Source organism: Panthera uncia, assembly GCF_023721935.1.
Source record: "Panthera uncia isolate 11264 chromosome C1 unlocalized genomic scaffold, Puncia_PCG_1.0 HiC_scaffold_4, whole genome shotgun sequence".
NCBI classification, from domain to species: Eukaryota; Metazoa; Chordata; class Mammalia; order Carnivora; family Felidae; genus Panthera; species Panthera uncia.
The window spans coordinates 63,152,495-63,168,678 of record NW_026057585.1 but is presented as its reverse complement, the minus strand read 5'-3'; the positions used below and the strand labels follow the sequence as shown (position 1 = coordinate 63,168,678).

Genomic DNA, 16,184 nt, shown 5'->3' with positions numbered 1-16,184 from the left:
TTCTTTCTTTCTTTCTTTCTTTCTTTCTTTCTTTCTTTCTTTCTTTCACCAGCAAATGTCAGGGACTGTGCTGGGTGCTAGGAATATAAAGCAAACATTAAGGGGCATCTGGCTGGTACAGTCGGTAAAGTATGCAACTCTTGGTCTTGGAATTGTGACTCTGAGCCCCATGTTGGGTGTGGAGATTACTTAAAATCTTAGAAAAGCGTTAATAGGTTCCTTGAACTTAAAGAACATCATGGTCTGGTGGGGGAGACACACAGTGATTAATAACTGTGGTTAACATGGCATTGTAAAAGAAACCTAGATTTGGAGTCAGATATAAGTGGCAGCTTGTTATGTAGTGATTAAAGCACAAAATTAACTTTACAGTCAGATTGCCTGAGGTCTAGTCCTGACTCTGCCACTTCTTAGCTGTATCATCTTAAGCAGATTACTTAACCACTCAAAACCTCAGCATCCTCATCTTTGTAGAATGGAGATACTGATAGAATTGAACTTACAGAATTCTCATGGGAAGTAAATGAAATTATATATGTAAAGTGCTGACCATAGTTTAGGCATATAGCATATATTAACAAATAGCATGAGCTCAATAATTATGATTATTATACTGTTATAGCTTAGTGGGTAAAAGCTTAAAAATGTAGGCTGTGACCTCATTCTTGTGTTAGGAGTCCCAGTTGAGTAACCTGTTGGCCATGTAAATATGGGGAAGATATTTAACCTAAGTCTCAGTTTCCTCATTTTTAAAATGCATCTTGTAATGGTGCTTGATTCATAGAAATTGAAAGAACTCATGTATCTAAAAGAGCTCTGAACCAGGACCTGAGACTTAGTGTTTCATGAAAAATAGCAGTGGTAATTTTTATTCTAGTTCTGCCATCTGCTGGCTGTTTTATCTTTGACATGTAAATTAATTTTTCTGAGCCTCGGTTTACTTACTTACTTGGTTCAAAACAAAGTTGTTTTGAGATTGCAAGCATGTATAAAGTAGTTACGTTAGTGCCTGGTACCACACAGCTGTCATTCAGTACATGATAGTTGTTGTTATGGTGCAGTTTAATTTGTCAGGTGCTGAGAGTAAAATCTGCTTTGGAAATTAACAAAGACATCACAGAACTTGTGATGTTTGACTGAATTTTGAAGGACATGTGAAATTTTACCACATAGAAGTACTAATCTAAAAAAAAGACTCAGAGGTATCTAAGTGCCTGTCACAGTGCTTAAGGAACAGTGTTAAGTAGTAGGTTGCATTAAGTTACACGTAGTTTAGTGTACCTGGTAGGTAGCATATTTGGTGGGAGAAGGGAACAGTGGAAAATGAGAGTTGAAAGGAAGGTTGGAGCCTGTTAGTAAAACATTTTGAATACCTTGCTGAAGTGTTTACACTTTATTCTTAAGGTCTTTGTTTTTCCAACTTCTTTTTTTTTTTTAAGTTATTTATTTATTTTGAGAGAGAGAGAGAGCATGAGTTAGGAAAGGGCAAAGAGAGAGAATCCCAGGCAGGCTCCACACTGTCAGCTCAGGCCCTATGTGGAGCTCTAACTCACGAACTGTGAAATCATGACCTGAGTCAAAATCAAGAGTCAGATGCTTAACTGTCGGGGCCACCTGGGCACCCCTGTTTTTCCAACTTCTAACAGCAGAGGAAACTAAATTTGCTGTGGGATAGGAAAGGGAATTTTTAGAAACTGGTGTTTACAAACATTAATTTCTTGATAACTTCTGTTTTGTCTTAAAATTCATGCAGTGTTTGCCCTTGACATCATGTATTTGTTTCAGTACAAAAATATTTGAAGTCGCATATTGGTTACATAATTCCCTCTCTGCCATCCTCCCATACTCTTCATCCCCTCAAATAATCTTTGGATATGTTTAATGTTCTGTGGTGTGCCAAGTTTATTCTCTAGCTTTAGTTCCCTGGCACACCTCTGCTGGGAACCCCTTGTATGTGTTCCCAGCATGAGAACTGTGGTTATAGATAATATGGCACCTTCGAAACTTTTTTTTAGAAGTAGAGTAATATGATAAGAGCTGTGCATTAAAGAACTGGGTAGGGCTGGATTGAATAGATTGCATTTCAATTAATTAAAAAGAACTTTCCTGGAGTACCTGGGTGGCGCAGTCGGTTAAGCAATTAAACCTCAGACTCTTGATTTCAGCTCAGGTCATGATCTCACAGTTTTTGAGATCAAGCCCCCACATTGTCGGCTCAGAGCTGGGTTAGGAGTCAGTTTAAAATTTTCTCTCTCTCAATCCCCACCTAACACCCCTACACCTCTCCCCCACTCACACTTACTCTCTCTCAAAATACACACACACACACACACACACACACACACACAAAGAAGATTCTTTCTCGTCTCTCAAAAAAAAAAACAACAACTCTCCTTTCTAGAAATTGTTTAGTCTTTGAACTGTGTGGATTGTTTTATGATCCAGATGAAGTCAGGGGCACCTGGGTGGCTTAGTTAGGTAAGCATCTGACTCTTGGTTTCAGCTCAGATCATGAGTAGGTTTGAGCCTTGAGTCACGCTCCGTGAGGAGGCTGCTTCGGATTCTGTCTCTATTCCCATCCCCCCCCCCCAAATAAATAAATTTAAAAAAACAACAACATTCAAATGAAGTCAGATTTGACCTCCTCTCTCCTCTGCTATTTTTGGTAGGAGTTTTGTTCTTACTCTGCCAGAGGTGTACCTAGTTGGTAAAGGGGAAAATCTCTGAGCAGGAATTTCCAAGAGATTCATTTTTTAGGCACTGAATTCCAGCTTCTCCTGTATCCTTTCTTTTTTAGTCTTCTGTGCTACTGTTATTTGTTTCAAAATAAAGTAGGGGGTGTCTGGGTGGTTCAGTTGGTTAAGTGTCCGACTCTTGATTTTGGCTCAGGCCACGATCTCATGGTTTGTGAGCTCGAGCCCCGGATCAGGCAGAGCCTGCTTGGGATTCTTTCTCTCTCTCCCTCTCTCTCTGTCCCTCCCCTGCTTTCTCTCTCTCTCTCAAAATAAATAAATAAACTTAAAAAAAATAAAGTAGAAAGCACTGGTCTCTCAATACTTCTGTATTAGCTTAAATTACTAGGATTCGGGGAATCATGGGAGTTTAGATATTGGCTTAGATAACCTAAGTATAGTTCTAGTTCTTTCACTGCTTGGTACATAACCTCTCTGTTCTTAAATGGGGGTGATTATCCTTGTTCATATCACAGGCCTACTTTTGAGTATAGGTGAGATACTGTATTCAACATTGGTATATAAAGTTGAAAAGGTAATATATTGCCATTGGATAAAGTTGTAGGCTCTGGAGCCACATTTCCTGGGTTTCAATTCTGGCTCCGTCCTTTACAAGCTCTGTGTTTCCAGACACACTGCCATTATCCTATGTTCTCTCTGGTTCCTGCTTTATCTCATTTAATCCTCACAACAACTTCATGAGATAGGCATTATGATTATCCCTATTATAAGTGAGAAAACTGAAGAACAAAAGTTTGGGTAATGTGTATGATGTCACACAGTTAGCAAGTAAGAAGTTAGGATGTGCACTCTAGCTCCAAAGCCCAGGTTATTAATATTAGGCAGATACACTTCCCAACAGGGGAGCAACTATCTAGAAAATTCTTTGGCTTACCAATTAACAAGATAAAGTGGAATTTCCGTGAAAAGGAAAAATTTATGGGGTCCAAACCTCCTTGTTGAGTATATTTTACCACTTGTTAAAGAATGATTATTTAATATTATAAACGTTCATATATTACTTCCTGAGTTTATTCTGCTAAATGTCTTGTAAAAAGCATGTACTCATAAAGTTTGATATCTTCCCTCTGACACACAACTTTCATTTTTTTTCTCTTCTGCAAAATAAATAATTTTGACGTTTACCAACTGAGGTGGAAATATAGCTTGTTTCATCTGGGGGATGAATTTTAAACATTTAGGAAAATGGTACAATGAAGAATAGAAAAAGCAGGAAGAATTCATAGTTAAAACTTGGGAAATAAGATAGGTACAGTTCTATGTGGCAGCAGTTGAATTTGATGAATTATTTCCTTTGAAATTATTCTAATGTGTCCTTACTACATCTAGCTGCAGAGGAACCTGGGATGTGTGGTCTTTGTTACAAGTGGTTGTGTGGTCAGGTAAAAATAAAAGGTTTTATTAACATAGAAACAGAGGACAGATATTAGGGTTGGCAGCCAATAGTCAGTGTCACACTGGGCCAGCCATTTATGGCTTTTATGAAGTCTGTATCCTCATATATAAAATAACATATTTGTTACTCACCTTACTCAGTACAAAATCAAATATGTGAATGTGAAAGCACTCTGTAAACTGTAACATGTAAATATTTTAATAACAATTTTTGATTATAGAAATCTGTGCTGAATAGAAGGTCTGATTTTTTTTTCGGAGAAGAAAACTGGTAACATCCCCAAAATTAACTACCATTGACATTTTGATGTATTTTTTTTCTAGTCTTGTATTTATTTACAGTTTCATAAACTTTTTTTTAAAAGTAGGCTCCATGTCCAATGTGGGGCTTGAACTCATGACCCTGAGATCAAAAGTTGCATGCTCTACCAACTGAGCCAGCCAGGTGCCCCTATAAACTATTTTTTACGACAGTTTTATTGAGATATAATTCACATATTATGCAGTTCACCCATTTAAAGTGTATCCCAATTCAGTGGTTTTTAATATATTTGTAGAGTTGTGCAGCTATAACCACAATGAATTTAGAACACTTTCATCACCGCCCCACAAAAAAAGCCCTATAGCCATGAGCATTCACTTCCCATTTTCCTTCAACTCTTCCTCCACCCATCCCTAGCATCCAGTTATCTACTTTCTGTCTGTATAGATTTGCCTATTCTGGACATTTTATATCAATAGAATCATACGGTATATGTTCTTTTGTGACTGGCTTTTTTCATTTAGCATACTATTTTTTTTAAGTTCATTTATTTGTTTGTTGTAAGTAATCTCTACACCCAATGTAGGGCTCGAACTCACAGCCCTGAGATGAAGAGTCACATGCTCCTCCAACTGATCCAGCCAGGTGCCCCACTTAGTGTACTATTTTCAAGGTCCATCCATGTTGTGTAATATATCAGGATTTTTTTTTTTTTTTGCTAAATAGTATTCCATTCTGTAGATATGCTATATTTTGTTTATCTGTTCATCAGTTGATGGACATTTGAGTTGTTCCTACTTTTTAGTTATTATGATAAGTTTTCTATAAATATTCACACACAAGTTTTTCATTTCCCTTAGGTAGATATGCAGGGCTGGAATTACTAAGTTATATGGTAAAATGGTAGACTTTTTTTCCCCAAAGTGTCCACATCACTTTATATTCCCACTAGCAATGTATGAGAGTTCCAGTTTTTCTATATCTTCACCAACACTCATTATTTGACTTCCTGATTATAGCCACCCTCTTGGATGTGAGGTATTTATTTCATTATGATTTTGATTTGCATTTCCCTGATCGCTAATAGTGTTGAACATTTTTCATATGATTATTGGTCATTTATACTTATTTGGAGAAACATCTATTCAGACCTTTGCCTGTTTTTAATTGAGTTTTTTTTTTTATTATTGAGTTGTAAGAGTTATTTATATATTCTAGATACAAATCTCTTATTAGATATATGATTTGCAGCTCATTTCTCCCATTCTGTGGGCTTTCTTTTCATTTTCCTGATGATGACCTTTGAAGCACAAAAGTTTCTTATTTTGATGAGATTCAAAGTGTCTGTTTTTTCTTTGGTTGTTTGTTCTTTTGGTGTTGTATCTGAGAAACCATTTATTAATCCGAAATCAGGAAGATTTATACCAGTGTTTTCATCCAAGATGTTAATTAGCTATTACATTTAGGTCTTTGATCCATCTTAAGTTAATTTTTGTATATGATGTGAAGTTGGACTCCCATCTTTGTCCTTTTGTATGTAGATGTCCATTTGTCCCAGCATCATTTGTTTATAAGCCTGTTCTTTTGCCTATTTAATTGTCTAGGCATGCTTGTCAAAAATATTGACCATAAAAAAATATTTACCATTGGGGCACCTAGGCGGCTCAGTCGGTTGAGCATCCGACTTTGGCTTGGGTCAGGATCTCGCAGTTTGTGAGTTCGAGCCCTGCGTCAGGCTCTGTGCTGACAGCTCAGAACGTAGACCCTGCTTCAGATTCTGTGTCTCCCTCTCTCTCTGCCCCTTCCCTGCTCATACTCTGTCTCTCTCTGTTTCTCAAAAATAAGTAAACATTAAAAAAAAATAAAAAAAACCCAACATTGACCATAAATATAAGAGTTTATTTCTGGATTCTCAGTTCTATTTAATTGATCTATATATCTATTCTATCTCAATTACTACACTATCTCAATTACTGTAGCTTTGTGGTAAGTTTCAAAATCGGCAAGTGGGGGTCCTCCAACTTTGTTGTTCTTTTCCAAGATTATTTCAGTTATTCTAGGTCCCTTGTATTTCTTTTCTTTTTCCTTCAAATTTTTATTTGAATGCTATTTAGTTAATGTACAGTGCAATATTGGTTTCAAGAGTAGAATTCAGTAGTTCATCACTTACATACAATACCCAGGGCTCATCATAACAAGTGTCCTCCTTAATACTCATCACTCATCTAGCCCATTCCCCCATCCACGCCCCCCCATCAACCCTCAGTTTGTTCTCTATCATTAAGAGTCCCCTCTCTTTTTTTCTCCTTCCCATATGTTCATCTGTTTTGTTTCTTAAATTCCACAGATGAGTGTAATCATATGGAATTTGTTTTTCTCCAACTGACTTATTTCATTAACATAATACACTCCACCTCAATCCACATCATTGCAAATGGTAAGATTTCATTCTTTTTGATCACTGAGTAATATTGCATTGTGTGTATATACCACATATTCTTCATCCATTCATCAGTCAATGGACATTTGGGCTCTTTCCATAGTCTGGCTAGATCCCTTGTATTTACATATGAATTTTAAGATCAGCTTGTTAATTTCTGCAAAAAGTAAGCTGGATTTTGATAGAGATTGTATTGAATCTGTAGATCAATTAATAATATTAAGTTTTCTGATCTATAAATATGGATGTCTTTCCATTTAGGTCTTTAATGTCTTATTTTAACACTTTTCTTAAATTTATTCCTATTTTATTATTTTTGATGCTATTGTAAATGGAATTTTCTTTTTATTTTTTTCATGTTTTATTTATTTTTGAGAGGGAGAATTAGCACAATTTGGGGAGAGGTGGAGAGAGAGGGAGACACAGACTCTGAAGGAGGCTCCAGGCTTGAGCTGTCAGCATAGAGCCCGATATGGGGCTTGAACCCATGAACTGTGAGATCATGATCTGAGCTGAAGTCGGATGCTTAACTGACTGAGCCACCCAGGCACGCCTGGAATTGTTTTCTTAATTTCATTTCAAATTGTTCATTATAAGCGTATAGATATAATTGATATTATGTATTGTAAATAAAACAGGTCTTATAGCCTACAATCTTGCTGAACTTGTTTTTTGTTTTTTTTTAAGTTCTGATAGTTTTTGTTGTTAATTCCTTAGGACTCTCTCTTTTTTTATTTTTATTTTTTTAACATTTATTTATTTTTTAAGAGACAAAGCAGGGGAGGGGCAGAGAGGGAGCCACAGAATCCGAAGCAGGCTCCAGGCTCTGAGCTGTCAGCACAGAGCCTGACGTGGGGCTTGAACTCACGAACCATGAGATCATGACCTGAGCCGAAGTTGGACACTTAACTGACTGAGCTGCCCAGGCGCCCCTATTTTTTTTTTTTATGTTTATTTAATTATTTTGAGAGAGGGAGAACGTGCCAGCTGGGGAGAGCCAGAAAGAGAGGGAGAGAGAGAATCCCAAGCAGGCTCCCCACTGTCAGCACGGAGACCCACCCGTGCCTTGATCCCACAAGCTGTGAGACCATGACCTGCACCGAAATCAAGAGTTGGACACTCAACGGAGTCACTCAGGTGCCCTCCTTAGGATTTTCTTTATACAGGATTATGTCACCTGCAAATAGTGATGGTTTTACTTTTTCTTTCCAATCTGTATGCTTTTTATTTCTTTCTCTTGCTTAATTCTAGGACCTTCAGTACAATATTGAATAGAAGTGGTGAAGGCAGGTATCTTTGTCTTATTCCTGACTTTAGTGGGGAAATATTCAGACTTTAAACATTAAGTATGATACTGACTGGGTTTCTCATAATCTTTATCAGGTTGAGGAGGTTCTATAAACTTTTTATACCTTCTGTATGTCATTAATATATCTTTGAACTGTACTTTTTAATGGCTGCCATTAAAATGTCACATGTATGGTATAATGCATTTAAGATTTGTGCTCCTGAGTCAGTTTTTAATTTGAATATATACCTTATCAGCATGTGCAGAATGATGAGAAAGATGTTACTTTTCTGAGCTAGTTTTCAATTAAAACTTTAAAAATGAAGATAATGCCTGACTACTTTTTAGAATGGGGTGAAAGAATAAATGAAATAATGGATAATTCATGTAAGATACTCAGCACAGTCACATAGAAAGCATGTAATGAATAATAGCTCCTATAATTATATTTTAATTATATTATTGGGGATACTTAGAGTGTTTATTTCTATAATTAAAACCCTTACACTTACATCTTTGTGCTTATTTGATTAATTCTTTATTCCTCAGACTGGAATAACTGGGTTAACCTTTTCTATTTTGAAGATGCTAACACCTAAAGCAAATTCTTTTACCCACATAAATTCATCTTGTTTAAATTATCAGATTGGGATGGGGATTTTGTGGGAGATCAAGTTGGAAAATAAATGGGGCTAGATTTTGGAAGAACTGAGTCATCAGTCTAATAATCTAAGAATTTTGTCTTCTTCAGGCACAGGGAAGGGTCATGAGTAGTAATTTAGGAAGATTAGGAAGAAGATTAGGAAGATCTGCTATACCTCTGAGGTCTTCCCTGACCATCCTTGACTGATTAGGGCACCCTGCTTGTGCTTACATACTACCCAATATGTCCTCTAACATGGTATTTAATGCACTTTATGTAAATACTTGTTTAAATGTTTCTCTTCTGCTTCTTGAAAACATGGGTCACCTGTTGTATTCCCACTGCCTAACACAATATCTAACATATGGTGGACTGAGTAAAAATACTTGTTGAACGAGTAAATGAATGTTTTGTTCTCTACTTTCCTGGAAACTAACTTGTTGGCTTTTGTATTCCTTTTATGTTTTTTCTGGACTCCAAGGAGGAGGCATCTCCGTATTCCTTACTTGATATCTGCTTAAATTTCCTGACTACTCACCTTGAGAAGTTCTGTTCAGCAAGACAAGATGGAACATTGTGTCTTCAGGAACCTGGAGTATTCCCACAGGAGGTGGCTGATCGACTGCTTCAGACCATGGCCTTTCATGGTAAAAACTAGACAGAGGAAACCAGAATTATGCGCTGTTAATTGGCATTGGATTTTGAAATGCTGCTGTGGCCATTTAATTATTTTCTTAGAAAAGGCCAGATGAGCCTGATTCCAGGAAAAGGAATTCATTTATTTTTGCCTATCTTGCCACTTACTGTGTAATTTGGAATAAGCATTTTTCTTTTCTAATCTGGGAAAATTGCTTTTTATCTTTCTTCTTCTTTTTCTTCTTCTTTGCTTTTCTCATGGCAAAAATAATTTAAACTTTCAAAATATCCATTTAGAAATTTGCTGGTATAAAATACCTTACATTTTTCCTTTTTTCTTTTGAGAGAGAGAGAAAACACACACACACACACACACACACACACACACACACACACGATGAACAGGGGAGGAGCAGCAGGAGAAAGAATCCCAAGCAGGCTCCATGACCAGTGCAGAGCCCCACACAGGGTTCGATCCCACAACCTTGGGATCACTACCTGAGCTGAAATCTAGAGTCAGACACTCAACCGACTGAGCCACTCAGGCACCCCTACCTTACATCTTCATTTGGCAGTGGGAGAATAAATACTATTAGGGAGAAACTAACTTCTGCTGTTGACCTTTGAATTGGGAAAGCGTCGCTTAATTTAGTACTTCTGTTTTCAAAAACAAGTTCTGAACATAAATTGGGAAAGTCTTCTCTCTGAAATTCTGTTTACGTATATTGAGGTTTTTGTTATTTCTGCTTAAGTTTTAAGTTGAAAGGGATAATATCTTTATATATTTCTGGTTTATAAACTCTTACAAGTAGAAAATAAAACTTGTCCACAAGTATAAAATAGAATGAAAGTGTGGCGATAATAACAACTATCATTTATTGATTGCCTGTTACATGCCAGACATTTTATGTTTTCCTTGAATTTTCTCAAAAACCCTCTAAAATAACCATTACTATCCCATTTATATATAAGCAGATAAAGAAACCTAGTTTCAGAGAAGTAACTTGTCACAATGCATCAGTCCTGGTTTAAATGTAAGTCTGTCTGATTCCAAATCTGTGCTGTTTTCACTGCCACACAATCTTTCTACATCCCCATTAGAGATATCCCTGCTCCTAGATGCCAGATAATGCTATACATTTTTGCTGTGGCCTTAAATATGTATATATTTATATATATAGTTTATATATACATAAAGTTTGAATCTAGATAATGCATTCCAAGGAAGGGTAGGAGAAATAAGGCTGTAATTGAGGCATTTTGGAATAATTTTGGAAAGAAGACGTCTGCACTCCTTTTTGCACTGGTTGCTCAAGTCTGTAGTCTGTTTGAATTCTTCCAGCCTGCCAAAAGGAACTAGGGTAAATTTCAAAGGTACTACATATGGTAAAGTTAAAGATCCCTTACAGAGCTACACAAGAATTTAAGAGATTATGACAGTGCCAACATTTCTTTCTTAGTCTTAGTTTAATGATTATGCTTAACATACTCAATTCACATATATATACATATAACTGATCTTGTAAATCAAAAGCATAAATGTTGGGGCGCCTGTGTGGCTCAGTCGGTTAAGCGTCCATATTCAGCTTAGGTCATGATCTCACGGTTTGTGAGTTCAAGCCCAACATTGGGCTCATTGCTATCAGCGCAGAGCCCTCTTTGGATCCTCTGTCCCCCTCTCTCTCTGACCCTTCCCCACACGCAAATGCTCTCTCCCTCTTTCTCTCAAAAATAAAAAATGAACATTAAAAAAAAAAAGAATGTTAACTAAAGTTTTAACTTTGCCAGATTGTTTTTGAAATATAACCACTGATAGGTAAGAATAGCAGCTAACAGTTATTGAATACTTATTATCACATACCAGGCACTGTGGCAAATGCTTTATATGGGTAAAATTATGGAAGTAATTTTTAAGTGTAACTAAATAGTTATACTCCAAAGTAGTGTCTTAGAGAGGCTATATGCTTCATCAGTGTGTTTTCTACCTCTCCTTTGCAAGCTGCTTTCAGATGAGGAAACTGAGGGTCAGAGAAATAACCTGCCCTCCCATTGTGTTACCCCAATGTGATTACCTGCCTTATTCACCAAAAAATGTTCTGAATTACTTAATCTCTTTGCAAAAATTATACCCACTTGCAGACAATCAAGGGTGGATACTATTCACCTGAAACTAATATAACATTGTATGCCAACTATACTTCAGTAGTAAAGATAAAAATTTAAAAAGTAGAAAGCTGTGGGAATGCAGGCTGGTGCAGCCACTCTGGAAAACAGTATGGCGATTCCTCAAAAAACTAAAAATAGATCTACCCTATGACCCAGCAATTGCACTACTAGATATTTATCCAAGGGATACAGGTGTGCTGTTTTGAAAGGACACATGTACCCCAGTGTTCATAGCAGCACTATCAACAATAGCCAAAGTATGGAAAGAGCCCAAATGTCCATCGATGGATGAGTGGATAAAGAAGATGTGGTATATATATACAATGGAGTATTACTTGGCAATCAAAAAGAGTGAAATCTTGCCATTTGCAACTACGTGGATGGAACTGGAGGGTATTATGCGAAGTGAAATTAGAGAAAGACAAAAATCATATGACTTCACTCATATGAGGACTTTAAGAGACAAAACAGATGAACATAAGGGAAGGGAAACAAAAATAATATAAATACAGGGAGGGGGACAAAACAGAAGAGACTCATAAATATGGAGAACAAACTGAGGGTTACTGGAGGGGTTGTGGGAGGGGGGATGGGCTAAATGGGTAAGGGGCAGTAAGGAATCTACTCCTGAAATCATTGTTGCACTATATGCTACCTAATTTGGGTGTAAATTTTTAAAAATTAAATTAAATTAAAAAATTATCCATTAAAATATTCAAGCCCTTTGGAAAAAGAAACAAAAAAATAATAAAAAGTAGAAATCTGTGGGAAAAAAACCTTACAGTACTTCTAGGCTGTATTATATGTTACATGACAAGTTTGAAATTCAACTTATGTATTTGTTAAATGTAGATTAAGAGATGATAATTAAAATATGAAAAATTGAAAAACAAGTGGATACTACTGATAATATGCAAAAGAACATACTGCCAATTCTTGTCACAATTTATAAAATTGTTTTATCAGTTTTTCTGTGTATTTGAAAATTTTCATAATAAAATGGAAGAAGTCCTATGAATACTTTTAGAATTTATAATATCATTTTTTCTAATAGTATAATGATTTTAGAAAATACTTAGCTTCTTTACATCAAAAATTCTTTCTTATTTACCCAATTCAAAGGGGTAATGATACTGGTAGCAGGTTTTATTAAAATAAGCCAGATACTGGGGTACCTGGGTGGTTCGGTTGGTTAAGTGTATGACTTCGGCTCAGGTCATGATCTTGGTTCATGGTTCAAGCCCCGTGTTGGGCGCTGTGCTGACAGCTCAGAGCCTGGAGCCTGCTTCAGATTCTGTGTCTCCCTCTCTCTCTGCCCCTCCCCTGCTCACGCTGTATCTGACTCTATCTCTCAAAAATAAATAAATGTTAAAAAAAATTTTTTTTTTAAATAAAATAAGCCAGATGCTAACGAGTTTTACTTATGGGGATCTTTGATTCTCTTGCTATAATCTTTGCTTATTCTGTGTCATGGTGCTAAAAACTTTCAAGGGAATGTGTGCATAAGAATTAGAAATCAGAATAAGAATTTTGTCATCTAATGGTAATGCCTCTGTAACTAATCTAAACTGATACACCTTGACATGTTCAGCCTTCTGTTTTGAGATTAAATTGAAAAGAATAATACCTTTTGAAACATTATGGATTTCATCCTTGAATAGTCAACTAGACTTTCTAGGTGACTGAGAGCTCATACTCCCAGAGTAGTACCCCACTTATCTGGAGCTCACATTGCTGGTCACCTTTGCTGTCTATAGTCTAAACCAGAAAGAAACAAAAAATGCTGTCGGGCGAAATCCTTACATTTAGGCTTGTGTACTTCACTTCTTGAAAGAAGCGCTTGAGGAAGCTTCATTTAGAGCATATTCTTGAATGGGAGTACTGAGAACTGTGGTAGAGTAGGAGGATCCTAAGTCACTTTGTCCCATAGATACTCCTAAATAATACCCACATCAGTGTAGATAATCTAGAGCATATTCTTAAATATACATGGTTCTAGTTACCTTGGGTCTTTTTTTTTTTTTTTTTTTTTTTTTTGAGAAAGATCTCTCTCTCTCTCTCTCTCAATGTTAGTTCATTTGAGAGAGAATGGGGAAGCAGCAAAGATGGACAGAGAGAAACAGAGAATCCCAAGCAGGCTTTCAGTGCAGAGCCCAATGCGGGGCTTGATCCCATTGAACTGTGAGATCATGACCTGAGCTTAAATCAAGGGTCAGATGCTTAACTGAGTGAGCCGCCCAAGCGCCCCCCTTGGTTCATAGCAAACTAAGAATTGATCATCTAAAGGGGACAGGCTGCCAACTAACAACCCAAGTAGATAGTATGACAGTGAAGGAAGATTTAGCTTAAATATACTGTAGCAAGTACAATTATTGGTCATGGAAAAAAGTAGGCGATTCTTAAATATGTTCATTTTTGAAAGAAGGGGAAGATAATCCAGGAAGATTTCCTTCAGATGTAGTAATGACATTTAGGTGGTGCTTTCAGTTTGCAAAATGCTTTTTATATATATTGTCTTATTTAATCTTCATAGCAGTCCTTGTGAGGGAGACATAATTACTCCCATTTTATAGATAGGGAATCTTAGACTTTTGGAATAATTTGTCTAGTGTCAAAAAGCCAATAAATGTTGGAACCAGGACTTAAACACAGGACTGATTTCCAGATATCATGCTCTTTTAAAAATTTTTTGCTGTTAAAAAAAATAATAATAAAAAAATTTTTAAAAATTCTTTGCTGTTTTAATTCCATTACTATTAAATGTAGAACCTTAAACTTAGTTATTAGAAAACTTTACTTAGCACCTGGGTGGCTCAGTTGGTTAAGCCGCCGACTTTTGATTTTGGCTCAAGTCATGATCTCACAGATCCTGAGTTCAAGCCCCACGTTAGGCTCTGCTGTGACAGATCCTCTGTATCCATCTCTCTGTCCCTCCTACCCCCTCCTCTCTCTAAATAATAAATAAATATTTTTTTTAAAAAAAGAAAAAAATTTACTTAATATAGATTGACCCAAAGAGACCAGGAGTAACTATTTTACAAAATGTATGTATATGATACCAAATTTGACAGCACATTTTGTAATGCACGGTGATAGTCACTATAAGATTAAAATCAGTCTTAACTGAAGAGTCTAAAGTTTCATCTATAAAAGATAAAACTGACATTAAAAAATATGTGCAATTATATTTTGTGGTATAAACAGGAAAACATTGATCCTAACTCAGAATCTATTTCCATTTTTGGTTTGCACAAGGGTCCTCAACAGAAGATCCTTAACATATGTGTAGAGGGGGTTACTAGTGGGTTCAGAAGAGGCCCAGTAGAAGTAAAATGTATAAGAAGAAAGCTCCGGAGAAGAAGAAAATTATTAAACACCTGTTGTGTACCTGGTGTTATGTTAGGTATTGAGTGTACAATATTGAACACAGGAGGAATCTTGCTTTCATGGAGCTTATTGTTCAGTAGGACTTGTTAACTTACTTAACTGTAATTAAGAAGCAAACCAACATATGGAATTACAACTTGTGATCAATTCTCTGAGGGAAAAAGAACATGGTTCTCTCAGGGAGAATAAAAAAAGAAGGCATCTACTTTAGATTGGATGGTCAGAGAAAGCTTCTCCAGGGAGGCAATAACTTGGCTGAGACCTGCATGATGAGGAGGCGTCAGTAATGTAAAGATGGGGTCTCTCAGCACTGCCCAGGAATTCTTGAATATTTCCCTGATCAGCTACCCCGTGCTCCTAAAATTTGTTTAAAACTGTTTTCCAGAGTAGCTCTACCATTTTATATTCCTACCAGCAATATATGACTAATTCAGTTTCTCCAAATACTTGCCAGCGTTTGCTATTATTACTGTTTTTTGTTTGAGTCATTCTGATAGTATTTGAGTCATTTCTTTAAGTATTTTTGCAGCCCTGCCCGCTTTCTCTTCTTCTGGGACTGCAGCGACATAAACATCTCTATTCACTTTTTTTCCCAGTATATATATGTTTTTCTGGTTATTTAGATTTAGGTAATTTCTGTTGTTTTATCTTTTAGTTCACTGATTCTGTTGTTCCTTACATTCTGTTGTTGAGCTCAACCATTATTTTTCATTTTTAAGATTTCCATTTAGTTCTTTTTATATTTTCTGTTTGTTTGCTGAGGCAATTTTTCATTTCTTTTGAGCTTGCTTATAATTACTTATGAATTTTTATGATGGCTCCTTTAAAATCTGTCAAGGGATGTCAGGGGGCTCAGTCAGTTAAGCATCCAATTCTTGGTTTCAGCTCAGGTCATGATCTCACGGTTTGTGAGATCAAACCCCACGTTAAGATCTTCACTGACAGTGTGGAGACTGCTTGGGATTGTCTCTTTCGCTGTCTGCCTCTCCCCTGCGTGCTCTCTCTCTCTCAAATAAATAACATTTTTTTAAAAAAAGGATTTAAAATCTGTCAAATAATTTTAACATTTCTCTTATCTCTGTTGACATCTATAGATAGCCTTTTTTCATTTTGAGATCTTATGATAAGTGATTCCTTGGTATAATAAGCGATTTTTGATTGACATCTAGACATTTGAAGTATTATGGGACTTTTCTGTTTTAGTTTGTGTCCCT

The 16,184-nt window shown here is 36.3% G+C and overlaps 1 protein-coding gene across 1 annotated transcript in view; it reads left to right on the top strand.

Annotated features, from left to right (window-relative positions):
• Nucleotides 1-16,184, top strand: part of ZYG11B (zyg-11 family member B, cell cycle regulator) — a 92,858-nt gene that overhangs the window by 17,096 nt on the left and 59,578 nt on the right. The window contains exon 2 of the mRNA XM_049617174.1: nt 9,263-9,428. Coding sequence (XP_049473131.1) covers nt 9,263-9,428 — 166 coding nt within the window. The remainder of the gene's footprint in view (nt 1-9,262; nt 9,429-16,184) is intronic.